The 20,676-nt window shown below is 48.2% G+C and overlaps 3 protein-coding genes across 4 annotated transcripts in view; 1 reads left to right on the top strand and 2 right to left on the bottom strand.

Annotated features, from left to right (window-relative positions):
* LOC138354343 (uncharacterized) overlaps nucleotides 1-9,587 on the bottom strand; it is a 10,926-nt gene extending 1,339 nt beyond the window's left edge. Inside the window, exons 1-5 of the mRNA XM_069308502.1 lie at nucleotides 9,516-9,587; nucleotides 7,949-8,000; nucleotides 2,633-3,121; nucleotides 2,363-2,551; nucleotides 2,003-2,281 (exon numbers count right to left, since the gene is read on the bottom strand). Coding sequence (XP_069164603.1) covers nucleotides 2,003-2,281; nucleotides 2,363-2,551; nucleotides 2,633-3,121; nucleotides 7,949-8,000; nucleotides 9,516-9,587 — 1,081 coding nt within the window. The remainder of the gene's footprint in view (nucleotides 1-2,002; nucleotides 2,282-2,362; nucleotides 2,552-2,632; nucleotides 3,122-7,948; nucleotides 8,001-9,515) is intronic.
* Nucleotides 1-20,676, bottom strand: part of LOC123766495 (ras association domain-containing protein 10) — a 266,095-nt gene that overhangs the window by 110,980 nt on the left and 134,439 nt on the right. The gene's annotated exons all lie outside the window — the stretch shown is intronic.
* On the top strand, nucleotides 15,985-17,424 carry LOC138354342 (proteoglycan 4-like). The gene has a single exon (XM_069308501.1). It carries the CDS (start codon nucleotides 15,985-15,987, stop codon nucleotides 17,422-17,424), a length of 1,440 nt encoding a protein of 479 aa, XP_069164602.1.

Here is a 20,676-nt window from a genome sequence, read left to right as displayed (position 1 = left end):
TGTGTAGTGGAAGCGTGTTGAACAGTCTCGGGCCTCTGATGTTGATAGTTCTCTCTTGAACACTGCGAGGGGTCGGCCAGTTATGCCCCTTATGTGTAGTGGAAGCGTGTTGAACAGTCTCGGGCCTCTGATGTTGATAGTTCTCTCTTGAACACTGTGAGGGGTCGGTCAGTTATGTTCCTTATGTGTAGTGGAAGCGTATTGAACAGTCTCGGGCCTCTGATGTTGATAGTTCTCTCTTGAACACTGTGAGAGGTCTGCCAGTTATGTCCCTTATGTGTAGTGGAAGCGTGTTGAACAGTCTCGGGCCTCTGATGTTGATAGTTCTCTCTTGAACACTGTGAGGGGTCGGCCAGTTATGTCCCTTATGTGTAGTGGAAGCGTGTTGAACAGTCTCGGGCCTCTGATGTTGATAGTTCTCTCTTGAACACTGTGAGGGGTCGGACAGTTATGCCCCTTATGTGTAGTGGAAGCGTGTTGAACAGTCTCGGGCCTCTGATGTTGATAGTTCTCTCTTGAACACTGTGAGGGGTCGGCCAGTTATGTCCCTTATGTGTAGTGGGAGCGTGTTGAACAGTCTCGGGCCTCTGATGTTGATAGAGTTCTCTCTCAGAGTACTTATTGAATCTCTGCTCTTCAACGGGGGTATTCTGCACATCCTGCCATGCCTTCTGGTCTCATGTGATGTTATTTCTGTGTGCAGGTTTGGGACAAGCCCCTCTACTATTTTCCACGTGTAAATTATTATGTATCTCTCCCGCCTGCGCTCAAGAGAATACAGATTTAGGCTCTTTAGTCGGTCCCAATAGTTTAGATGTTTTACTGAGCGGATTCTAGCAGTAAAGGATCTCTGCACGCTCTCTAGGTCAGCAATTTCTCCAGCTTTGAAAGGGGCTGTCATTGTGCAGCAGTACTCCACTCTAGAGAGCACAAGCGTCTTGAAAAGTATCATCATCGGTATAGCATCTCTAGTGTGAAAAGTTCTTGTTATCCAACCTGTCATTTTTCTTGCAGTTGTGACGGCTACTTTATTGTGTTCTTTAAAGGTAAGGTCTTCCGACATGAGTACACCCAGATCCTTTACATTGCCTTTTCGTTCTATGTTATGATTTGACTGAGTTTTGTACGTGGTTTCCGGTTTTATATTTTCATTTTTTTCCATAGCGCATGAGCTGGAAGAACAAATCCACAAGCGCCGTGACGAGGATTCGAACCTGCGTCCGAGAGCATCCCAGACAGAGCATTGTGTCTGGGATGCTCCCGGACGCAGGTTCGAATCCTCGTCACGGCCCTTGTGGATTTGTTCATTTGATGCATCACGTTAGTGTGATCTCTGTGTGTGAGCTGGAAGTTATCTTAGTTAAGATAACGAAGATAACCTGCCACCTGCTACAACATTACAAACTTCGACTACACATGTGTACTGTTATGAAGACACACCCGTCCCCTGAGATAACACAGGTGTGTCACACATGAAGAAGCTGTACAGAGGAGAGATGCTTCAAGCTGATCTACTCACCTATTTGTACTCGCCTATAGTTCTGCGTTTAGGGGGTAATTGAGCTTTTGGGGGGTTGTAGCTCTTTGGTCCCGCCTCTCAACCGTCAGTTAACTGGTGTACAGGTTCCTGAGCCTACTGAACTCTATCATATCTACATTTGAAACTGTATGGAGTCAGCCTCCACCACATCACTGCCTAATGCATTCCATTTGTCAACCACTCTGACACTAAAAAAGTTCTTTCTAATATCTCTGTGGCTCATTGGGCACTCAGTTTCCACCTGTGTCCCCTTGTGCGTGTGCCCCTTGTGTTAAATAGACTGCCTTTATCTACCCTATCAATTCCCTAAAAATTTCACAATTCCACAATTCCAATTGTGTGTGTGTGTGTGTGTGTGTGTGTGTGTGTGTGTGTGTGTGTGTGTGTGTGTGTGTGTGTGTGTGTGTGTGTGTGTGTGTGTGTGAACATAGCGAAACATTTCTATCCCGTTCACCTCTGTACCGTTCACATCTGTACCATTCACCTCAGTACCATTCACCTCTGTACCGTTCACATCTGTACCATTCACCTCAGTACCATTCACCTCTGTACCGTTCACATCTGTACCATTCACCTCAGTACCATTCACCTCAGTACCATTCACCTCTATACCATTCACCTCTGTACCATTCACCTCTGTACCATGCACCTCTGTACCATTCGCCTCTGCACCATTCACCTCAGTACCATTCACCTCAGTACCATTCACCTCTGTACCATTCACCTCTGTACCATTCACCTCTGTACCATTCACCTCAGTACCATTCACCTCAGTACCATTCACCTATGTACCATTCACATCTGTACCGTTCACCTCTGTACCATTCACCTCTGTACCGTTCACCTCAGTACCATTCACCTCTATACCATTCACCTCTGTACCATTCACCTCAGTACCATTCACCTCTGTACCATGCACCTCTGTACCATTCGCCTCTGCACCATTCACCTCAGTACCATTCACCTCAGTACCATTCACCTCTGTACCATTCACCTCTGTACCATTCACCTCTGTACCATTCACCTCAGTACCATTCACCTCAGTACCATTCACCTATGTACCATTCACATCTGTACCGTTCACCTCTGTACCATTCACCTCTGTACCGTTCACCTCTGTACCATTCACCTCTGTACCGTTCACATCCGTACCGTTCACCTCTGTACCATTCACCTCTGTACCGTTCACCTCTGTACCATTCACCTCTGTACCATTCACATCTGTACCATTCACCTCTGTACCATTCACCTCAGTACCATTCACCTCTGTACCATTCACCTCTGTACCATTCACCTCTGTACCGTTCACATCTGTACCGTTCACCTCTGTACCATTCACCTCTGTACCGTTCACCTCTGTACCATTCACCTCTGTACCATTCACCTCTGTACCATTCACCTCTGTACCGTTCACATCTGTACCGTTCACCTCTGTACCATTCACCTCTGTACCGTTCACCTCTGTACCATTCACCTCTGTACCATTCACCTCTGTACCATTCACCTCAGTACCATTCACCACTGTACCATTCACCTCAGTACCATTCACCTCTGTACCATTTACCTCAGTACCGTTCACCTCTATAATAAAACACAGGTGACCAGCTTCCCTTTGCCTCAAAGAACCCCCCTCCCCCCTCCCACAGGTGTCACCCCCCCGGGTCATAACCTTACCTACACAATAGCGACGAGATCACACAATAAAGGTGAAGGGTCAATAAAGCCATTAGACTCGAGGGTACAGGCCAGCAGTAAAGACCAGGGTACAGGATAACAGTACCACAGGGTACAGGATAACAGTACCACGGGGTACAGGATAACAGTACCACAGGGTACAGGATAACAGTACCACAGGGTACAGGATAACAGTACCACAGGGTACAGGATAACAGTACCACGGGGTACAGGATAACAGTGCCACAGGGTACAGGATAACAGTGCCATAGGGTACAGGATAACAGTACCACAGGGTACAGGATAACAGTACCACAGGGTACAGGATAACAGTACCAGAGGGTACAGGATAACAGTACCACAGGGTACAGGATAACAGTACCACGGGGTACAGGATAACAGTGCCACAGGGTACAGGATAACAGTACCACAGGGTACAGGATAACAGTACCACGGGGTACAGGATAACAGTGCCACAGGGTACAGGATAACAGTACCACAGGGTACAGGATAACAGTACCCGAGGGTACAGGATAACAGTACCACAGGGTACAGGATAACAGCACCACAGGGTACAGGATAACAGCACCACAGGGTACAGGATAACAGTACCACAGGGTACATGATAACAGTACCACAGGGGTAAGGAAGGGGCAGGAGGGAGGGTAAGGAAGGGGCAGGAGGAGGGTAAGGAAGGGGCAGGAGGAGGGTAAGGAAGGGGCAGGAGGGTAAGGAAGGGACAGGAGGAGGGTAAGGAAGGGACAGGAGGAGGGTAAGGAAGGGGCAGGAGGAGGGTAAGGAAGGGGCAGGAGGGTAAGGAAGGGGCAGGAGGAGGGTAAGGAAGGGGCAGGAGGAGAGTAAGGAAGGGGCAGGAGGAGGGTAAGGAAGGGGCAGGAGGAGGGTAAGGAAGGGACAGGAGGAGGGTAAGGAAGGGGCAGGAGGAGGGTAAGGAAGGAGCAGGATGAGGGTAAGGAAGGGGCAGGAGGAGGGTAAGGAAGGGGCAGGAGGAGGGTAAGGAAGGGGCAGGAGGAGGGTAAAGAAGGGGCAGGAGGAGGGTAAGGAAGGGGCAGGAGGAGGGTAAGGAAGGGGCAGGAGGAGGGTAAGGAAGGGGCAGGAGGAGGGTAAGGAAGGGACAGGAGGAGGGTAAGGAAGGGGCAGGAGGAGGGTAAGGAAGGGGCAGGAGGAGGGTAAGGAAGGGGCAGGAGGAGGGTAAGGAAGGGGCAGGAGGAGGGTAAGGAAGGGGCAGGAGGAGGGTAAGGAAGGGGCAGGAGGAGGGTAAGGAAGGGGCAGGAGGAGGGTAAGGAAGGGGCAGGAGGAGGGTAAGGAAGGGGCAGGAGGAGGGTAAGGAAGGGACAGGAGGAGGGTAAGGATGGGACAGGAGGAGGGGTAAGGAAGGGGCAGGAGGAGGGTAAGGAAGGGACAGGAGGAGGGGTAAGGAAGGGGCAGAGGGAGGGTAAGGAAGGGGCAGGAGGAGGGTAAGGAAGGGGCAGGAGGAGGGTAAGGAAGGGACAGGAGGAGGGGTAAGGAAGGGACAGGAGGAGGGTAAGAAAGGGACAGGAGGAGGGTAAGGAAGGGGCAGGAGGAGGGTAAGGAAGGGACAGGAGGAGGGGTAAGGAAGGGACAGGAGGAGGGTAAGAAAGGGACAGGAGGAGGGTAAGGAAGGGGCAGGAGGAGGGTAAGGAAGGGGCAGGAGGAGGATAAGGAAGGGGCAGGGGGAGGGTAAGGAAGGGGCAGGAGGAGGGGTAAGGAAGGGGCAGGAGGAGGGTAAGGAAGGGGCAGGAGGAGGGGTAAGGAAGGGGCAGGAGGAGGGTAAGGAAGGGGCAGGAGGAGGGGTAAGGAAGGGGCAGGAGGAGGGTAAGGAAGGGGCAGGGGGAGGGTAAGGAAGGGGCAGGAGGAGGGGTAAGGAAGGGGCAGGAGGAGGGTAAGGAAGGGGCAGGAGGAGGGTAAGGAAGGGGCAGGAGGAGGGTAAGGAAGAGGCAGAGAAATAATGCAGCAGTTGACCTATAGCCAAATCATTGTACATTATATACGACTATATAGGCGAGCTGGTCATTGTTCACGGGGGGAGGGGAGGGGTGGGGTGGGGTGGGGGGGAGGGAGGGGAGAGGAGAGGGGAGAGGAGAGGGGAGAGAAGGGGGGACTTAGGGAGCCGTCAACTCAACCCCGAGCAAGAGTGAGACTTGTTGTACTCACTGATAACAGTGAGTACATAGTGGGTATATATATATATATATATATATATATATATATATATATATATATATATATATATATATATATATATATATATATATATATATATATATATTCAACACATGATACACCTGTATGCAACACAGGATACACCTGTATGCAACACAGGATACACCTGTATGCAACACAGGATACATGTGTATGCAACACAGGATACACCTGTATGCAACACAGGATACATGTGTATGCAACACAGGATACACCTGTATGCAACACAGGATACATGTGTATGCAACACAGGATACACCTGTATGCAACACAGGATACATGTGTATGCAACACAGGATACACCTGTATGCAACACAGGATACACCTGTATGCAACACAGGATACACCTGTATGCAACACAGGATACATCTGTATGCAACACAGGATACACCTGTATGCAACACAGGATACACCTGTATGCAACACAGGATACACCTGTATGCAACACAGGATACACCTGTATGCAACACAGGATACATCTGTATGCAACACAGGATACACCTGTATGCAACACAGGATACACCTGTATGCAACACAGGATACATGTGTATGCAACACAGGATACACCTGTATGCAACACAGGATACACCTGTATGCAACACAGGATACATGTGTATGCAACACAGGATACACCTGTATGCAACACAGGATACATGTGTATGCAACACAGGATACACCTGTATGCAACACAGGATACATGTGTATGCAACACAGGATACACCTGTATGCAACACAGGATACACCTGTATGCAACACAGGATACATGTGTATGCAACACAGGATACACCTGTATGCAACACAGGATACATGTGTATGCAACACAGGATACACCTGTATGCAACACAGGATACACCTGTATGCAACACAGGATACACCTGTATGCAACACAGGATACACCTGTATGCAACACAGGATACACCTGTATGCAACACAGGATACACCTGTATGCAACACAGGATACATGTGTATGCAACACAGGATACACCTGTATGCAACACAGGATACATGTGTATGCAACACAGGATACACCTGTATGCAACACAGGATACATGTGTATGCAACACAGGATACACCTGTATGCAACACAGGATACACCTGTATGCAACACAGGATACACCTGTATGCAACACAGGATACACCTGTATGCAACACAGGATACACCTGTATGCAACACAGGATACATGTGTATGCAACACAGGATACACCTGTATGCAACACAGGATACACCTGTATGCAACACAGGATACATGTGTATGCAACACAGGATACACCTGTATGCAACACAGGATACACCTGTATGCAACACAGGATACACCTGTATGCAGCAGAAGCCAACACAAACAGCGTCACACCCAACAGTGACTCCCGCCACTGTTGGAAAGGCGTTTAAACGGTAGACAGAAACGGGAAGCGAACATGATCGACAAGCATAGTGGTCGTCCAAAAGCTGCAGAACTGATTTGGCAACACCTGCAGAACTCCCCCCCCTCCCCCCACCCCCCCAAAAAAGTCAATAAGATGTCACATAATAAGAAGTTAAGGCAGCGTCTGGGATCCTCTCGGACGTAGGTTCGAACCCTCGTCACGGCCCTTGTGGATTTGTTCAATAAGATGTCTCAAAACTTCAAATTAATAGATCACCATTTCCAGCCATATAAAGTCGAGGTGGTTCAGGCCATGCATGGTGATGAGACACGGCCGTATATATGGTGCTTCATAGTGATGGTGAAGCCTCATCACCATCAAACATCACATTCACTCCAAAAAATCTACCACTTACGGGTTATTCGTGCCCATGCCACCTCTTGTGGTGGTCTGATCTTCATCAATCAATCAATGACCCCATATTTCATCTAAATATAATAAGCATATATATATATATATATATATATATATATATATATATATATATATATATATATATATATATATATATATATATATATATATATATATATATATTGTAGAATAATTAAAGTAATGCAAGAGGAGAAACTTGCCTCTGTACGTTACAGAATATCTCTCAATTAGATGACTTCAGTGAGTAAGAACAACATAAAAACTGGCTTCAGCAATTGTGCAGCGATTTTTCTTTTTAAATCATAAAGCGAGGTCCAGTGAAAGGCCTCCTGGGGTCCCCCACACCTAACACCACTACACTTTTTTTCTCCCATGGAGAGAGAGAGAGAGAGAGAGAGAGAGAGAGAGAGAGAGAGAGAGAGAGAGAGAGAGAGAGAGAGAGAGAGAGAGAGAGAGAGAGAGAGAGAGAGAGAGAGAGAGAGAGAGGGAAGCTCTGACAATCAAGTTATAACTTTATTGTATAATAAAGCGTTGGTTTAAACTATAACAAGTATATGAGAATCGGCCCAGAACAACGGTTGCACTACTGGAGGGAATCATCTGTGCATGTTGCATCACTTCTGCAACATTAACAAATGTTCAACGTCCCTGTCTTGAACGTTCACGTGTTCACCACACACACATGAGTCTTACCAAGTCCAAGACCTTCAATCTCACCAATTACTGTAATAAAACTTTTTTTTGCCTATAGATCCAAACTTGTTATTTTTAACACTACAAATTTTTGTATATTTTCTAAATATTTTATTTGAAGTAATTTCATGTTTTTCATATATATCAAATAGAACTTACTTTTGTTTTTTCTCGTAGTACTCAAAAGGAGAAATTGAAATAAGTTTATTGAGGTAAAATACACACAAAGGGATGAGGTAGCTCAAGCTATTCTCACCCCGTTCAGTACAACGTGTTAATACATACATAGACACACATCACAAACAATAACACATAGACACACATCACAAACAATAATACATACAAAGACACACATCACAAGCAATAACACATAGACACACATCACAAGCAATAATACATACATAGACACACATCACAAGCAATAATACATACATAGACACACATCACAAGCAATAATACATACATAGACACACATCACAAGCAATAATACATACATAGACACACATCACAAACAATAAACATATTACCGAACATTCTGAGTAAAAGGAGATGAAAAGCCTTGTTGAGGCGCGCTAACAACCATATTCTGAACGAGACTGAACCAATAATAATAAGCATAGGCCTATTACAATATTTAGAACAAATTAGAGTTGTAAACATGTTCCTAGAGTGCTTTATAGAGGATACTATAGAGGAAATAGAGGATAGAGGAAAACCTGCATAACTCGCCTAGTGGAGTTCCGCGACACTAATACAGGAGAGACAGCGAAGGATGCAGTGATCTATTGACCAAATGATATGAGTGAGAGTATATCTTGAGATGGTTATCTTGAGATGATTTCGGGGCTTTTAGTGTCCCCGCGGCCCGGTTCTCGACCTGGCCTCCACCCCCAGGAAGCAGCCCGTGACAGCTGACTAACACCCAGGTACCTATTTTACTGCTAGGTAACAGGGGCATAGGGTGAAAGCAACTCTGCCCATTGTTTCTCTCCGGCGCCCGGGATCGAACCAGGGACCACAGGATCACGCGTCCAGTGTTCTGTCCGCTCAGCCACCAGCTCTCCTACCTAGAGTACCTAGAAGACGGAAAACAGAGAGGAGAGAGTGCGAGATTTTGAACTGGCAGAGAGTAACAGGCAAAATACCCAGAGGATTGGCCGTAGGATTCACACTAATCCTACCTTGAGGTGTTTCCGGGGCTTACCGTCCCCGCGGCCCGGTCGTCGACCAGGCCTCCTAGTTGCTCGACTGATCAACCAGGCTGTTGGACGCGGCTTAACATAGCACACACACAGGCCTAATATAGCACACCATATGTACTATATTAAACCTCAGATATCGTGTATTAGGCCTAAACTAACCCCCCCCCAGCACCAGCCAATAGCCAACAGACAAAAATAACAACAACAATCACAGAACAGTAAACCGATGACAAAAAAAACAAATGAGCCTCAACCAGATATAAAAACGCGACTCTCCGCTTTAGCAAGGAAAAATTGTAAACTCGTATGAGCAAGGAAAACTTGTAAACTCAACGCAACTTGCACTCATGCACTGGGGCTGGCACCTGTCGCTGGTAAACCTCGAAGGTGCGAGGTATCCCGTCGTCTACCGCTGGTACAGGCCCTGTGGTACCCATGGGCCGCTTGGTTAAAGCAGGAGTTTACCTTTGGAGCTGGCTGGCACACCTTGTTGGTATTCCGGCGAGCTCAGAGATGCCACAGAGGGAAAGTAAACTGTATACCGCTACCCCAAGATGGGTACCCAAGGCAATGTTCCCGAGGTAGGTTGACTGGGGTGGGGACAGGATAGACAGGATATGGGTATAAGCAGGATAGACGGGATGTAGGCAGGCAGGTCAGACAGGATGGAGGAGAGAGCAGGTAGGTCAGAGGATATGAGAGAAGGGACAGGACCTACAAGGACGGGGTGACCCACGAGACGGGAAGAGGTAACGCCAGGCAGGTCAGACGGGAGCAGCAGTTGACGACGAGCAGGACAAGACAGGAGAGGCTTATAGACAGCAAGCACGGCAGACAGAAGGACTTCAGACGGAGCAGACAGGTCCAGGATATGACAGGAGCGACAGACAGGAACTTGTTAGTGGGAGCAGGTCATGGGGGTCGAAGAGGTAATAGTGAAATTACCAGAGAATTGCTTACCACGTACCCAGGGCGTCACGTGCCCGGGGCGTCACGTGCCCGGGGCGTCACGTGCCCGGGGCGTCACGTACCCAGGGCGTCACGTGCCCAGGGCGTCACGTGCCCAGGGCGTCACGTGCCCAGGGCGTCACGTACCCAGGGCGTCACGTGCCCAGGGCGTCACGTGCCCAGGGCGTCACGTACCCAGGGCGTTACGTACCCGGGGCGTCACGTGCCCGGGGCCTCACGTGCCCGGGGCCTCACGTACCCAGGGCGTCACGTGCCCAGGGCGTCACGTGCCCAGGGCGTCACGTACCCAGGGCGTCACGTACCCGGTGCCTCACGTACCCAGGGCGTCACGTGCCCAGGGCGTCACGTGCCCAGGGCGTCACGTGCCCTTGGTGCTACAGGAGGTGAGTATAACTAGGGTAGTACAACTAGGTGAGTACAACTAGGAGAGAACAACTAGGGTAGTACAACTAGGTGAGTACAACTAGGTGAATACAACTAGGTGAATACAACTAGATGAATACACACAGCAGACAAAAAGTCCCATACCGACTATACAAATGCCTATTTTTGCAAAAGTTATCATACAACTTTTATTCCTGCAGATTTCAGATCTCTGGATATATTATATTTTTTTATTCATTGACCCGAATAATTTTAATTTGTACAATTTACAAAAACCACATTAAATAGTCTCGAGTCATAGCCAATATGTTCTCTCTTACAAGCGTCATTGCTCAATATACAGTCATGGGCTCCTGCTTCCATTTCTCATCCTCATGTGAAAGGTGCTGGCGGAACCTGTTGTGCTTCCGTCTGTACCGGCCTCTGTACCGGGCTGGTCTGTACCGGCCTCTGTACCGGGCTCGTACGAGGCCAGCATCCAGACGGAGCCCAGCATCCACCAGCCTCCCCCACCAAGAGCACCTCTCCCAACAACGATATACTCCAAACTGTACAATACATCAACATTTCATCTTCAAATTCGCAGATGAACAATATGTAAATGTGTGAGAGAGAGACGTCAAAGGTGCAGCTCTTATCTGCGTGACCCGGGCGTAGAGGGAGGGAGGGAGGGAGAGAGAAGGGGGAAGGAGGCAGACTAACTGATGACAACATGATAGATGATATTGTTCTGATAGACAGCTCGAGATGAGACCACTAGCCAGCAGCCCGGGGAGGGAGAGAGGAGAGATGAGAGAAGAAGTGAGAGAGGGAGGCAGGGAAGACACAAGCGAGAGAGGAGGAGGAGGAGGAGGGGGAGAGAGAACAAGAAATCATCTCCCACATGAGCATCCACCGATAAAGAGAGTGCTGGCATCTTTGTTTACAGTTTACAGACTGGGTTTACAGCCTTACAAGCTGCACAAGACTTTGGCATTTACAGATGGGACAGTACATAAGGTTCCACACCAGCCCAGGTATGTGATACACTTTACTCCCATACACACACACACACACACACACACACACACACAAACAAACAAAACTGAACACACACTGAACACACACTGAAACAAAACTCTCTGGAATCATAACGAATGCCGTGTTTCCCCAGGAGTATACAGTAATAAGGAAAGAGAGGGAAGGTAGAGGAGGAGGCGGAGTGGCCCTACTCATGAGAAGGGAATGGAGTTTTAAGGAGATGGCCATCCCGGGCTGTGAGGAGTTCAGAGACTACATAGCAGGCACCATAACAATGGGAGGACCAAGAATAGTAGTAGCAGTAATATACAACCCTCCACCAAATGACAGGAGACCCAGTCAAGAGTATGAAAACAACAACAAGGCAGTTAACACTATAATTGAGAGGGCAGCCTCTGCTGCCTGTAGAAATAGATCCCACCTGCTCATCATGGGCGACTTCAATCACGGAAAGATTGACTGGGAGAACAAGGAACCGCATGGAGGCGAGGATACGTGGAGAGCCAAACTATTGGAGGTGGTGACAAGCAACTTTTTAACGCAGCATGTCGGAGAACCCACAAGGATGAGAGGCAATGACGAACCAGCGAGACTCGACCTAGTCTTCACTCTGAACGACTCCGACATAAGAGAAATCGGTTTTGAGGACCCAGTAGGAATGAGCGACCACAGTGTACTGGTGTTTGAGTACTTGATTGAAGAAGGGTTATTGAACTCGAGGAGGGATACCGAAACCAAAAGGTTAGCATACCGAAAGGGAAACTATGAGGGGATAAGAAAATTCCTAACAGATATAGCATGGGAAACAGAGCTCAGGGGAAAGACGGCCCAAGATATGATGGATTACATCACGCAGAAGTGCAAGGACGCAGCAAACAAGTTTGTCCCAGTCCAAAAGGAAAACAGAGAAATGAAGATGAGAAACCCATGGTTTAATCAAAGATGTAGGCTAGCTAAGCAGCAAAGTAAAAGGGCATGGAGAAACTATAGGAATAACAGGACACTGGAGAGCAGAGAAAGATACCAGAATGCCAGGAATGAATATGTCAGGATGAGAAGAGAGGCAGAAAGACAATACGAAAATGACATCGCAAGCAAGGCAAAGACTCAGCCTAAATTGTTGCATAGCCACATTAGGAGAAAAACAACAGTAAAGGAACAGGTTATGAGATTAAGGATAGGGGCGGAAGGATTCACTACAAATGACAAGGAAGTGTGTGAGGAATTGAATAAGAAATTCCAGGAGGTCTTCACCTTAGAACAAGGAGAAATTCCAGAGGTAAGTGAGGGAATAGCTAACCAGGAACCACTGGAAGAGTTTGAGATTACCAGTGGGGAAGTAAGGAAGTGTTTACTAGAGTTGGACGTGACGAAGGCTATAGGCCCAGATGGAATCTCCCCTTGGGTTCTAAAGGAAGGAGCAAGAGAACTGAGCCTACCACTCTCCATAGTGTATAACAAATCACTGGCAACAGGGGAACTGCCAGATATTTGGAAAGCAGCTAACGTAGTCCCGATATACAAGAAAGGGGATAGACAGGAGGCACTGAACTACAGGCCAGTGTCCCTAACCTGCATACCATGCAAGCTGATGGAGAAGATTGTGCGAAAAAAACTAGTGGAGCATCTGGAGCGAAGGAACTTTGTAACACAGCATCAACATGGGTTCAGGGATGGCAGGTCCTGCCTCACAGGGTTACTTGAATTCTACGACCAGGCAACAAAAATAAGGCAAGAAAGAGAAGGGTGGGCAGACTGCATATTTTTGGATTGTCAGAAAGCCTTTGATACAGTGCCACACAAGAGGCTAGTGCGAAAGTTGGAGATGCAGGCTGGAGTGAGAGGGAAGGTACTCCGGTGGATAGAGGAATACCTAAGCAACAGGAGACAACGAGTCTGTGTGAGGGGTGAGGTCTCAGATTGGCGAGACGTCACAAGTGGAGTCCCGCAGGGGTCAGTCCTTGGACCTATACTGTTTCTGGTATATGTAAATGATCTCCCAGAGGGTATAGATTCGTTCCTCTCAATGTTTGCCGACGATGCAAAAATTATGAGGAGGATTGAAACAGAGGATGATAGTAGGAGGCTACAAGATGACCTGGATAGACTGAGTGAATGGTCCAACAAATGGCTGTTGAAGTTCAACCCGAGTAAATGCAAAGTAATGAAACTAGGCAGTGGAAACAGGAGGCCAGGCACAGGATACAGAATAGGAGATGAAGTACTTAATGAAACAGACAGAGAGAAAGATCTAGGAGTTGATATCACACCAAACCTGTCTCCTGAAGCCCACATAAAGAGAATAACGTCTGCGGCATATGCGAGGCTGGCTAACATCAGAACGGCGTTCAGGAACCTGTGTAAGGAATCATTCAGAATCTTGTACACCACATATGTAAGACCAATCCTGGAGTATGCGGCCCCAGCATGGAGCCCGTACCTTGTCAAGCACAAGACGAAGCTGGAAAAAGTCCAAAGGTATGCTACTAGACTAGTCCCAGAACTAAGAGGCATGAGTTATGAGGAAAGGCTGCGGGAAATGCACCTCACGACACTGGAAGACAGAAGAGTAAGGGGGGACATGATCACAACCTACAAAATCCTCAGGGGAATCGACCGGGTAAACAAGGATGAACTTTTCAACACTGGTGGGACGCGAACAAGGGGACACAGGTGGAAGCTGAGTACCCAAATGAGCCACAGAGACGTTAGAAAGAACTTTTTCAGTGTCAGAGTAGTTAGCAAATGGAATGCATTAGGAAGTGATGTGGTGGAGGCTGACTCCATTCACAGTTTCAAATGTAGATATGATAGAGCCCAATAGGCTCAGGAATCTGTACACCAGTTGATTGACGGTTGAGAGGCGGGACCAAAGAGCCAGAGCTCAACCCCCGCAAGCACAATTAGGTGAGTACACACACACACACACACATACACACACACACACACACACACACACACACACACACACACACACACACACACACACACACACACCCACACCCACACCCACACACACACTGAGCCATTAAACACCTCGCAATACCAACAATAAGCCCTCAAGATGAAGAGAGTTAAGCGCAGCGCTTAACAAGCGTTTTTATGTGTGGAGGAATCCTTAATTATCCATTACCACTATCAATTACAACCTCAATATATGTAGATTATACTTTATTTTTATGTGAATAATTTTGTAGTCAAATTATTGCCCGAAGCTGCTCATGCCGATGTTGGGAGGGGGGGGGAGGAGGGGGGGGGGGGGGGAGGGGGAGGGGGATGGGGGGGATGGAGGGGGAGGGAGGGAGAGAGAGAGAGGGAGGGAGGGAGAGAGAGACAGAGAGAGACAGAGAGAGACAGAGAGACAGAGAGAGACAGAGAGACAGAGAGACGGAGAGACAGAGAGACGGAGAGAGAGAGAGAGAGAGAGAGAGAGAGAGAGAGAGAGAGAGAGAGAGAGAGAGAGAGAGAGAGAGAGAGAGAGAGAGAGAGAGAGAGAGAGAGAGAGAGAGAGACAATAGTCCACACACTACTTCCTCACCAGCAGTGGTTGTCAAACCTTACATGAAGATGAAGAACGAGTGCGCTATACCATCTTGAGAATGTATATATATAAATGATATATACATTCGAAGAATATATAAACCGACTTGTGGACAAGGCAGAGTGACAAACAAAACTACCCTCTCAAATCTTGCTCCCTATTGGCTGAACTCTTCAATACATCAAAACCCGTATAAATCCCAGCGCCCTGATTATCAATCATAATCCCAGTATTCTCAACTTGTTCCACCTGATCCAACTGCCAGGCCAATCAGGAAATGGCACCTCCAGCAGCAACAAGACACTCAGACAACACCACCACCATTCACGCACTTCTTGTAGCAACTTTCACAAGAACTCAACACCAATGATTATTCGCTTCTCGACCGACTACAAGGTGAACATGATGCTTCATGAACGCACCCACACACACACACACACACACACACACACACACACACACACACACACACACACACACACACACTACTCTCCCAAGTAGGTAACTTATCCAGCCAAGCAGGCATAAGCCAGCAGCTGTAGCACACTGTTGGCTCTGTGTAAACCTGCATGCATTATCAAACCACCTCATTACCCGCTGGTTGAATCACCACCACTGTTTATATTTAAGGTGGAGTTGGATTGGAATTTTTTTTAGATGTGCGGAACGAATAAGTGACTGAAGGAGAGAGGGAATTATATCCAGGGAGCACCTAAGCCACTACGACTATATAGCACTGGGAAGGGGTCAGGATAAGGATTTGGGATGGGACATGGGGAGGGAAAGGAATGGAGCCCAACCACTTGTGGACGGTCGGGGATTGAACGCCGACCTGCATGAAGCGAGACCGTCGCTCTACCGTCCAGCCCAAGTGGTTGGAATGAACACAATATAACAATATAACTATGACTGATTAGGGAATGACAATTACCTGTGTCCAATCCCCGTTCGAAACTCAACCATCCAATCAGAAGACCCAATCACACCATCAGAAGACCCAATCACACAATCAGAAGACCCAATCACACCATCAGAAGACCCCAATAACACCATCAGAAGACCCAACCATACCATCAAAAGACCCAACCACACCATCAGAAGATCCCAACCCCACCATCAGAAGACCCCAACCACACCATCAGAAGACCCCAACCACACCATCAGAAGACCCAACCACACCATCAGAAGACCCAACCACACCATCAGAAGACCAATACACACCATCAGAAGACCCCAATCACACCATCAGAAGACCCAACCACACCATCAGAAGACCCCAACTACACCATCAGAAGACCCCAACCACACCATCAGAAGACCCACCACACCATCAGAAGACCCAACCACACCATCAGAAGACCCAACCACACCATCAGAAGACCAATACACACCATCAGAAGACCCCAATCACACCATCAGAAGACCCAACCACACCATCAGAAGACCCCAACCACACCATCAGAAGACCCAACCACACCATCAGAAGACCCCAACTACACCATCAGAAGACCCAACCACACCATCAGAAGACCCCAACCACACCATCAGAAGACCCCAACCACACCATCAGAAGACCCCAACCACACCATCAGAAGACCCCAACCACACCACCAGAAGACCCCAACCACACCATCAGAAGACCCCAACCACACCATCAGAAGACCCCAACCACACCATCAGAAGACCCCAACCACACCATCAGAAGACCCAACCACACCATCAGAAGACCCCAACCACACCATCAGAAGACCCCAACCACACCATCAGAAGACCCCAACCACACCATCAGAAGACCCACCACACCATCAGAAGACCCCAACCACACCATCAGAAGACCAACCACACCATCAGAAGACCCCAACCACACCATCAGAAGACCCCAACCACACCATCAGAAGACCCCAACCACACCATCAGAAGACCCACCACACCATCAGAAGACCCCAACCACACCATCAGAAGACCAACCACACCATCAGAAGACCCCAACCACACCATCAGAAGACCCCAACCACACCATCAGAAGACCAACCACACCATCAGAAGACCCACCACACCATCAGAAGACCCCAACCACACCATCAGAAGACCAACCACACCATCAGAAGACCCCAACCACACCATCAGAAGACCCCAACCACACCATCAGAAGACCAACCACACCATCAGAAGACCCCAACCACACCATCAGAAGACCCCAACCACACCATCAGAAGACCCCAACCACACCATCAGAAGACCCCAACCACACCATCAGAAGACGTATAGTCATTACGCCTTTAAAACATCAAAAGTTTCTATATGAAATCCATTTTTTTCTATATGAAATCCATCTTATTCCAATTGAGGATAGTCCTTAAAAGAGCGAAATATATATTCAAAATATATTCTATCCAATGTGGATATATCCAAATATATATCCAATATATCCAAAGGGACTTCAACGCTAAGTGAGCTGTAATCCTTATCATCTGCGGCCTCAGGAGACATCAACGTGAAGTAAGAAGTGATCCTCGGAAGGGATTTGCATCCACAATTCCACAGGTTAATCTTCTCGAGCTCTCTAAATAACTGTGAGAGTGAAGGTGATGAGACACAGTGACGGTGAAGGTGTTGAGACACAGAGACGGTGAAGGTGTTGAGACACAGAGACGGTGAAGGTGTTGAGACACAGAGACGGTGAAGGTGTTGAGATACAGTGACTGTGAAGGTGTTGAGACACAGTGACGGTGAAGGTGTTGAGACACAGAGACGGTGAAGGTGTTGAGACACAGAGACGGTGAAGGTGTTGAGATACAGAGACGGTGAAGGTGTTGAGACACAGAGACGGTGAAGGTGTTGAGACACAGAGACGGTGAAGGTGTTGAGACACAGAGACGGTGAAGGTGATGAGACACAGAGACGGTGAAGGTGTTGAGACACAGAGACGGTGAAGGTGTTGAGACACAGAGACGGTGAAGGTGTTGAGACACAGAGACGGTGAAGGTGTTGAGACACAGAGACGGTGAAGGTGTTGAGACACAGAGACGGTGAAGGTGTTGAGACACAGAGACGGTGAAGGTGTTGAGATACAGTGACTGTGAAGGTGTTGAGACACAGTGACGGTGAAGGTGTTGAGACACAGAGACGGTGAAGGTGTTGAGACACAGAGACGGTGAAGGTGTTGAGATACAGTGACTGTGAAGGTGTTGAGACACAGTGACGGTGAAGGTGTTGAGACACAGAGACGGTGAAGGTGTTGAGACACAGAGACGGTGAAGGTGTTGAGAGAGAGCAGTGAGTGGAGGTGTGTGAGGGAGAGAGAGTGGTGAGGGGGTGTGTGAGCGAGAGAGAGTGGTGAGTGGTGTGTGAGTGTGTGTGTGAGGCACTCACACACACACTCACCAGAAGCGGTCAGAGTACACTGACTCATTACACCCGCTGGTGAGTAATATGGCAGCGTTAATGAGTAATCATTACACCGTGTACACTCGCCCGTACCCGTACACATGTACACCAGGAGGTAGGTGTACACGGAGGGTGGAGCAGGGAGGTGGAGAGGCCGCCAACTGTTGACTGATAAATTACCAAAACGATTAAGCCATAAAACTTGACCTCCCTTCGACCCCCCTCCCCTTCCCCCTCCTTTAAGACCTGTGGGGGAGGCAGGGGGGGGGGGGGGAAGGGAGCTGAGGGAGGTGGGGGTGGGGGAGGAGGGGGAGGAGAAGCGGCAACACCATTGATGATAGCCTAATAGAATAGAAAAGACGTAATAGAACTGAAAAGTGGAGTACCACAAGGAAGCTGCCTCTCCCCCACTCTATTCAACATATATACAGCTGACCTACCCCAACCCCAACATGGAGAATACATCACATACGCAGACGATGTCACCCAAAATAATTCGCCAACCGGGCCCATCAAAGCCGCTGCTAGCCGACAAGACCAAGGCGGCAATTGAACTCATAAACAACTTTGAGAAGCAATGGAAAATTAGCCCCAACAAACAAAAGCTTCAGATAATACACATTGCGAAAAAGAAACCCGGACCCCATCATCCTTGACAACCAGCAGCAGCAACAGAAGGAGCAGCAACAGAAGGAGCAGCAACAGAAGGAGCAGCAACAGCAACAGCAGCCACACCAGGCCGCCTCAAGCATCCCCCTGCTGACCCACTGTTATCCGTCTTAGAGATTCTGTAGACTTTAGTAAAGGCAGTAAACAACGGAATTAGTACCCCTAGTGGATCTGTCCTCAGTGAGGATTTTAATGTTGCTTTATATTTAGCTACTCAGAACGTAATGTCCATGTAGCACGGGCTATGGCGAGCCCGTAAATCGCAGTGAAGAGTGCACTCACTGCTCCACACACACGAGCACTGGCTCCTGCCCGGGGCAGCGATGGCTCCAGATCCTCCTAAGATTACTGGAGGATCCAATAAGGAGGAGAATCCAGATCCTCCTCCTTATTCTGTACATTATAATCCTTCAAGATTATCCACTTATCCTCATCCTCAGCGGCCAGAGAAAGGACAACTTATGCAACATAAGTTTTCCCAACTTAAATCTTTACTTAGATGGAATAAAGGTGATATAATAATGACTATAAAAAGCATGACATGTTCCTTTAACTGCACACTCACACTCTCACTCGACAATGTCCTTGCTCGACCCCAGGTCACACTAAGTGTCGAGTGAATACATACTACCATTCAAACTTTAGCTTCCCTTACTGCTATCCTCGCTATCCCTTCCTAATCAAAATGACAAGCTAGTTTAAACAATCATGATCAACTCGATAACAACTTGCAACTATAACCAACAACATATTAAACCCTTGGGAATGAGAGTTATCTTTGTAGCATGAGGCAAAGTTATCTTGCCGCTAGGAATAACATTAAATTTAATTTTGTTTACATTTTGCCCCGAGGGGCGAGTTTATTGGGCAGCGCCACTCATCCTGTGAGTGGACACACCGCCATAGTGACAGTATTGGGCAGCGCCACTCATCCTGTGAGTGGACACACCGCCATAGTGACAGTATTGGGCAGCGTCACTCATCCTGTGAGTGGACACACCGCCATAGTGACAGTATTGGGCAGCGCCACTCATCCTGTGAGTGGACACACCGCCATAGTGACAGTATTGGGCAGCGCCACTCATCCTGTGAGTGGACACACCGCCATAGTGACAGTATTGGGCAGCGCCACTCATCCTGTGAGTGGACACACCGCCATAGTGACAGTATTGGGCAGCGTCACTCATCCTGTGAGTGGACACACCGCCATAGTGACAGTATTGGGCAGCGCCACTCATCCTGTGAGTGGACACACCGCCATAGTGACAGTATTGGGCAGCGCCACTCATCCTGTGAGTGGACACACCACCATAGTGACAGTATTGGGCAGCGTCACTCATCCTGTGAGTGGACACACCGCCATAGTGACAGTATTGGGCAGCGCCACTCATCCTGTGAGTGGACACACCGCCATAGTGACAGTATTGGGCAGCGCCACTCATCCTGTGACTGGACACACCGCCATAGTGACAGTATTGGGCAGCGCCACTCATCCTGTGAGTGGACACACCGCCATAGTGACAGTATTGGGCAGCGCCACTCATCCTGTGACTGGA

This window comes from Procambarus clarkii, chromosome 62, assembly GCF_040958095.1.
Source record: "Procambarus clarkii isolate CNS0578487 chromosome 62, FALCON_Pclarkii_2.0, whole genome shotgun sequence".
Lineage (NCBI taxonomy): Eukaryota > Metazoa > Arthropoda > Malacostraca > Decapoda > Cambaridae > Procambarus > Procambarus clarkii.
This window is presented reverse-complemented; position numbering and strand designations above follow the sequence as displayed.

Bases quoted from the DNA above. Each gene is read 5' to 3' on its own strand.
- LOC138354342 (XM_069308501.1), top strand. From the start codon at position 15,985: ATGACAATTACCTGTGTCCAATCCCCGTTCGAAACTCAACCATCCAAT.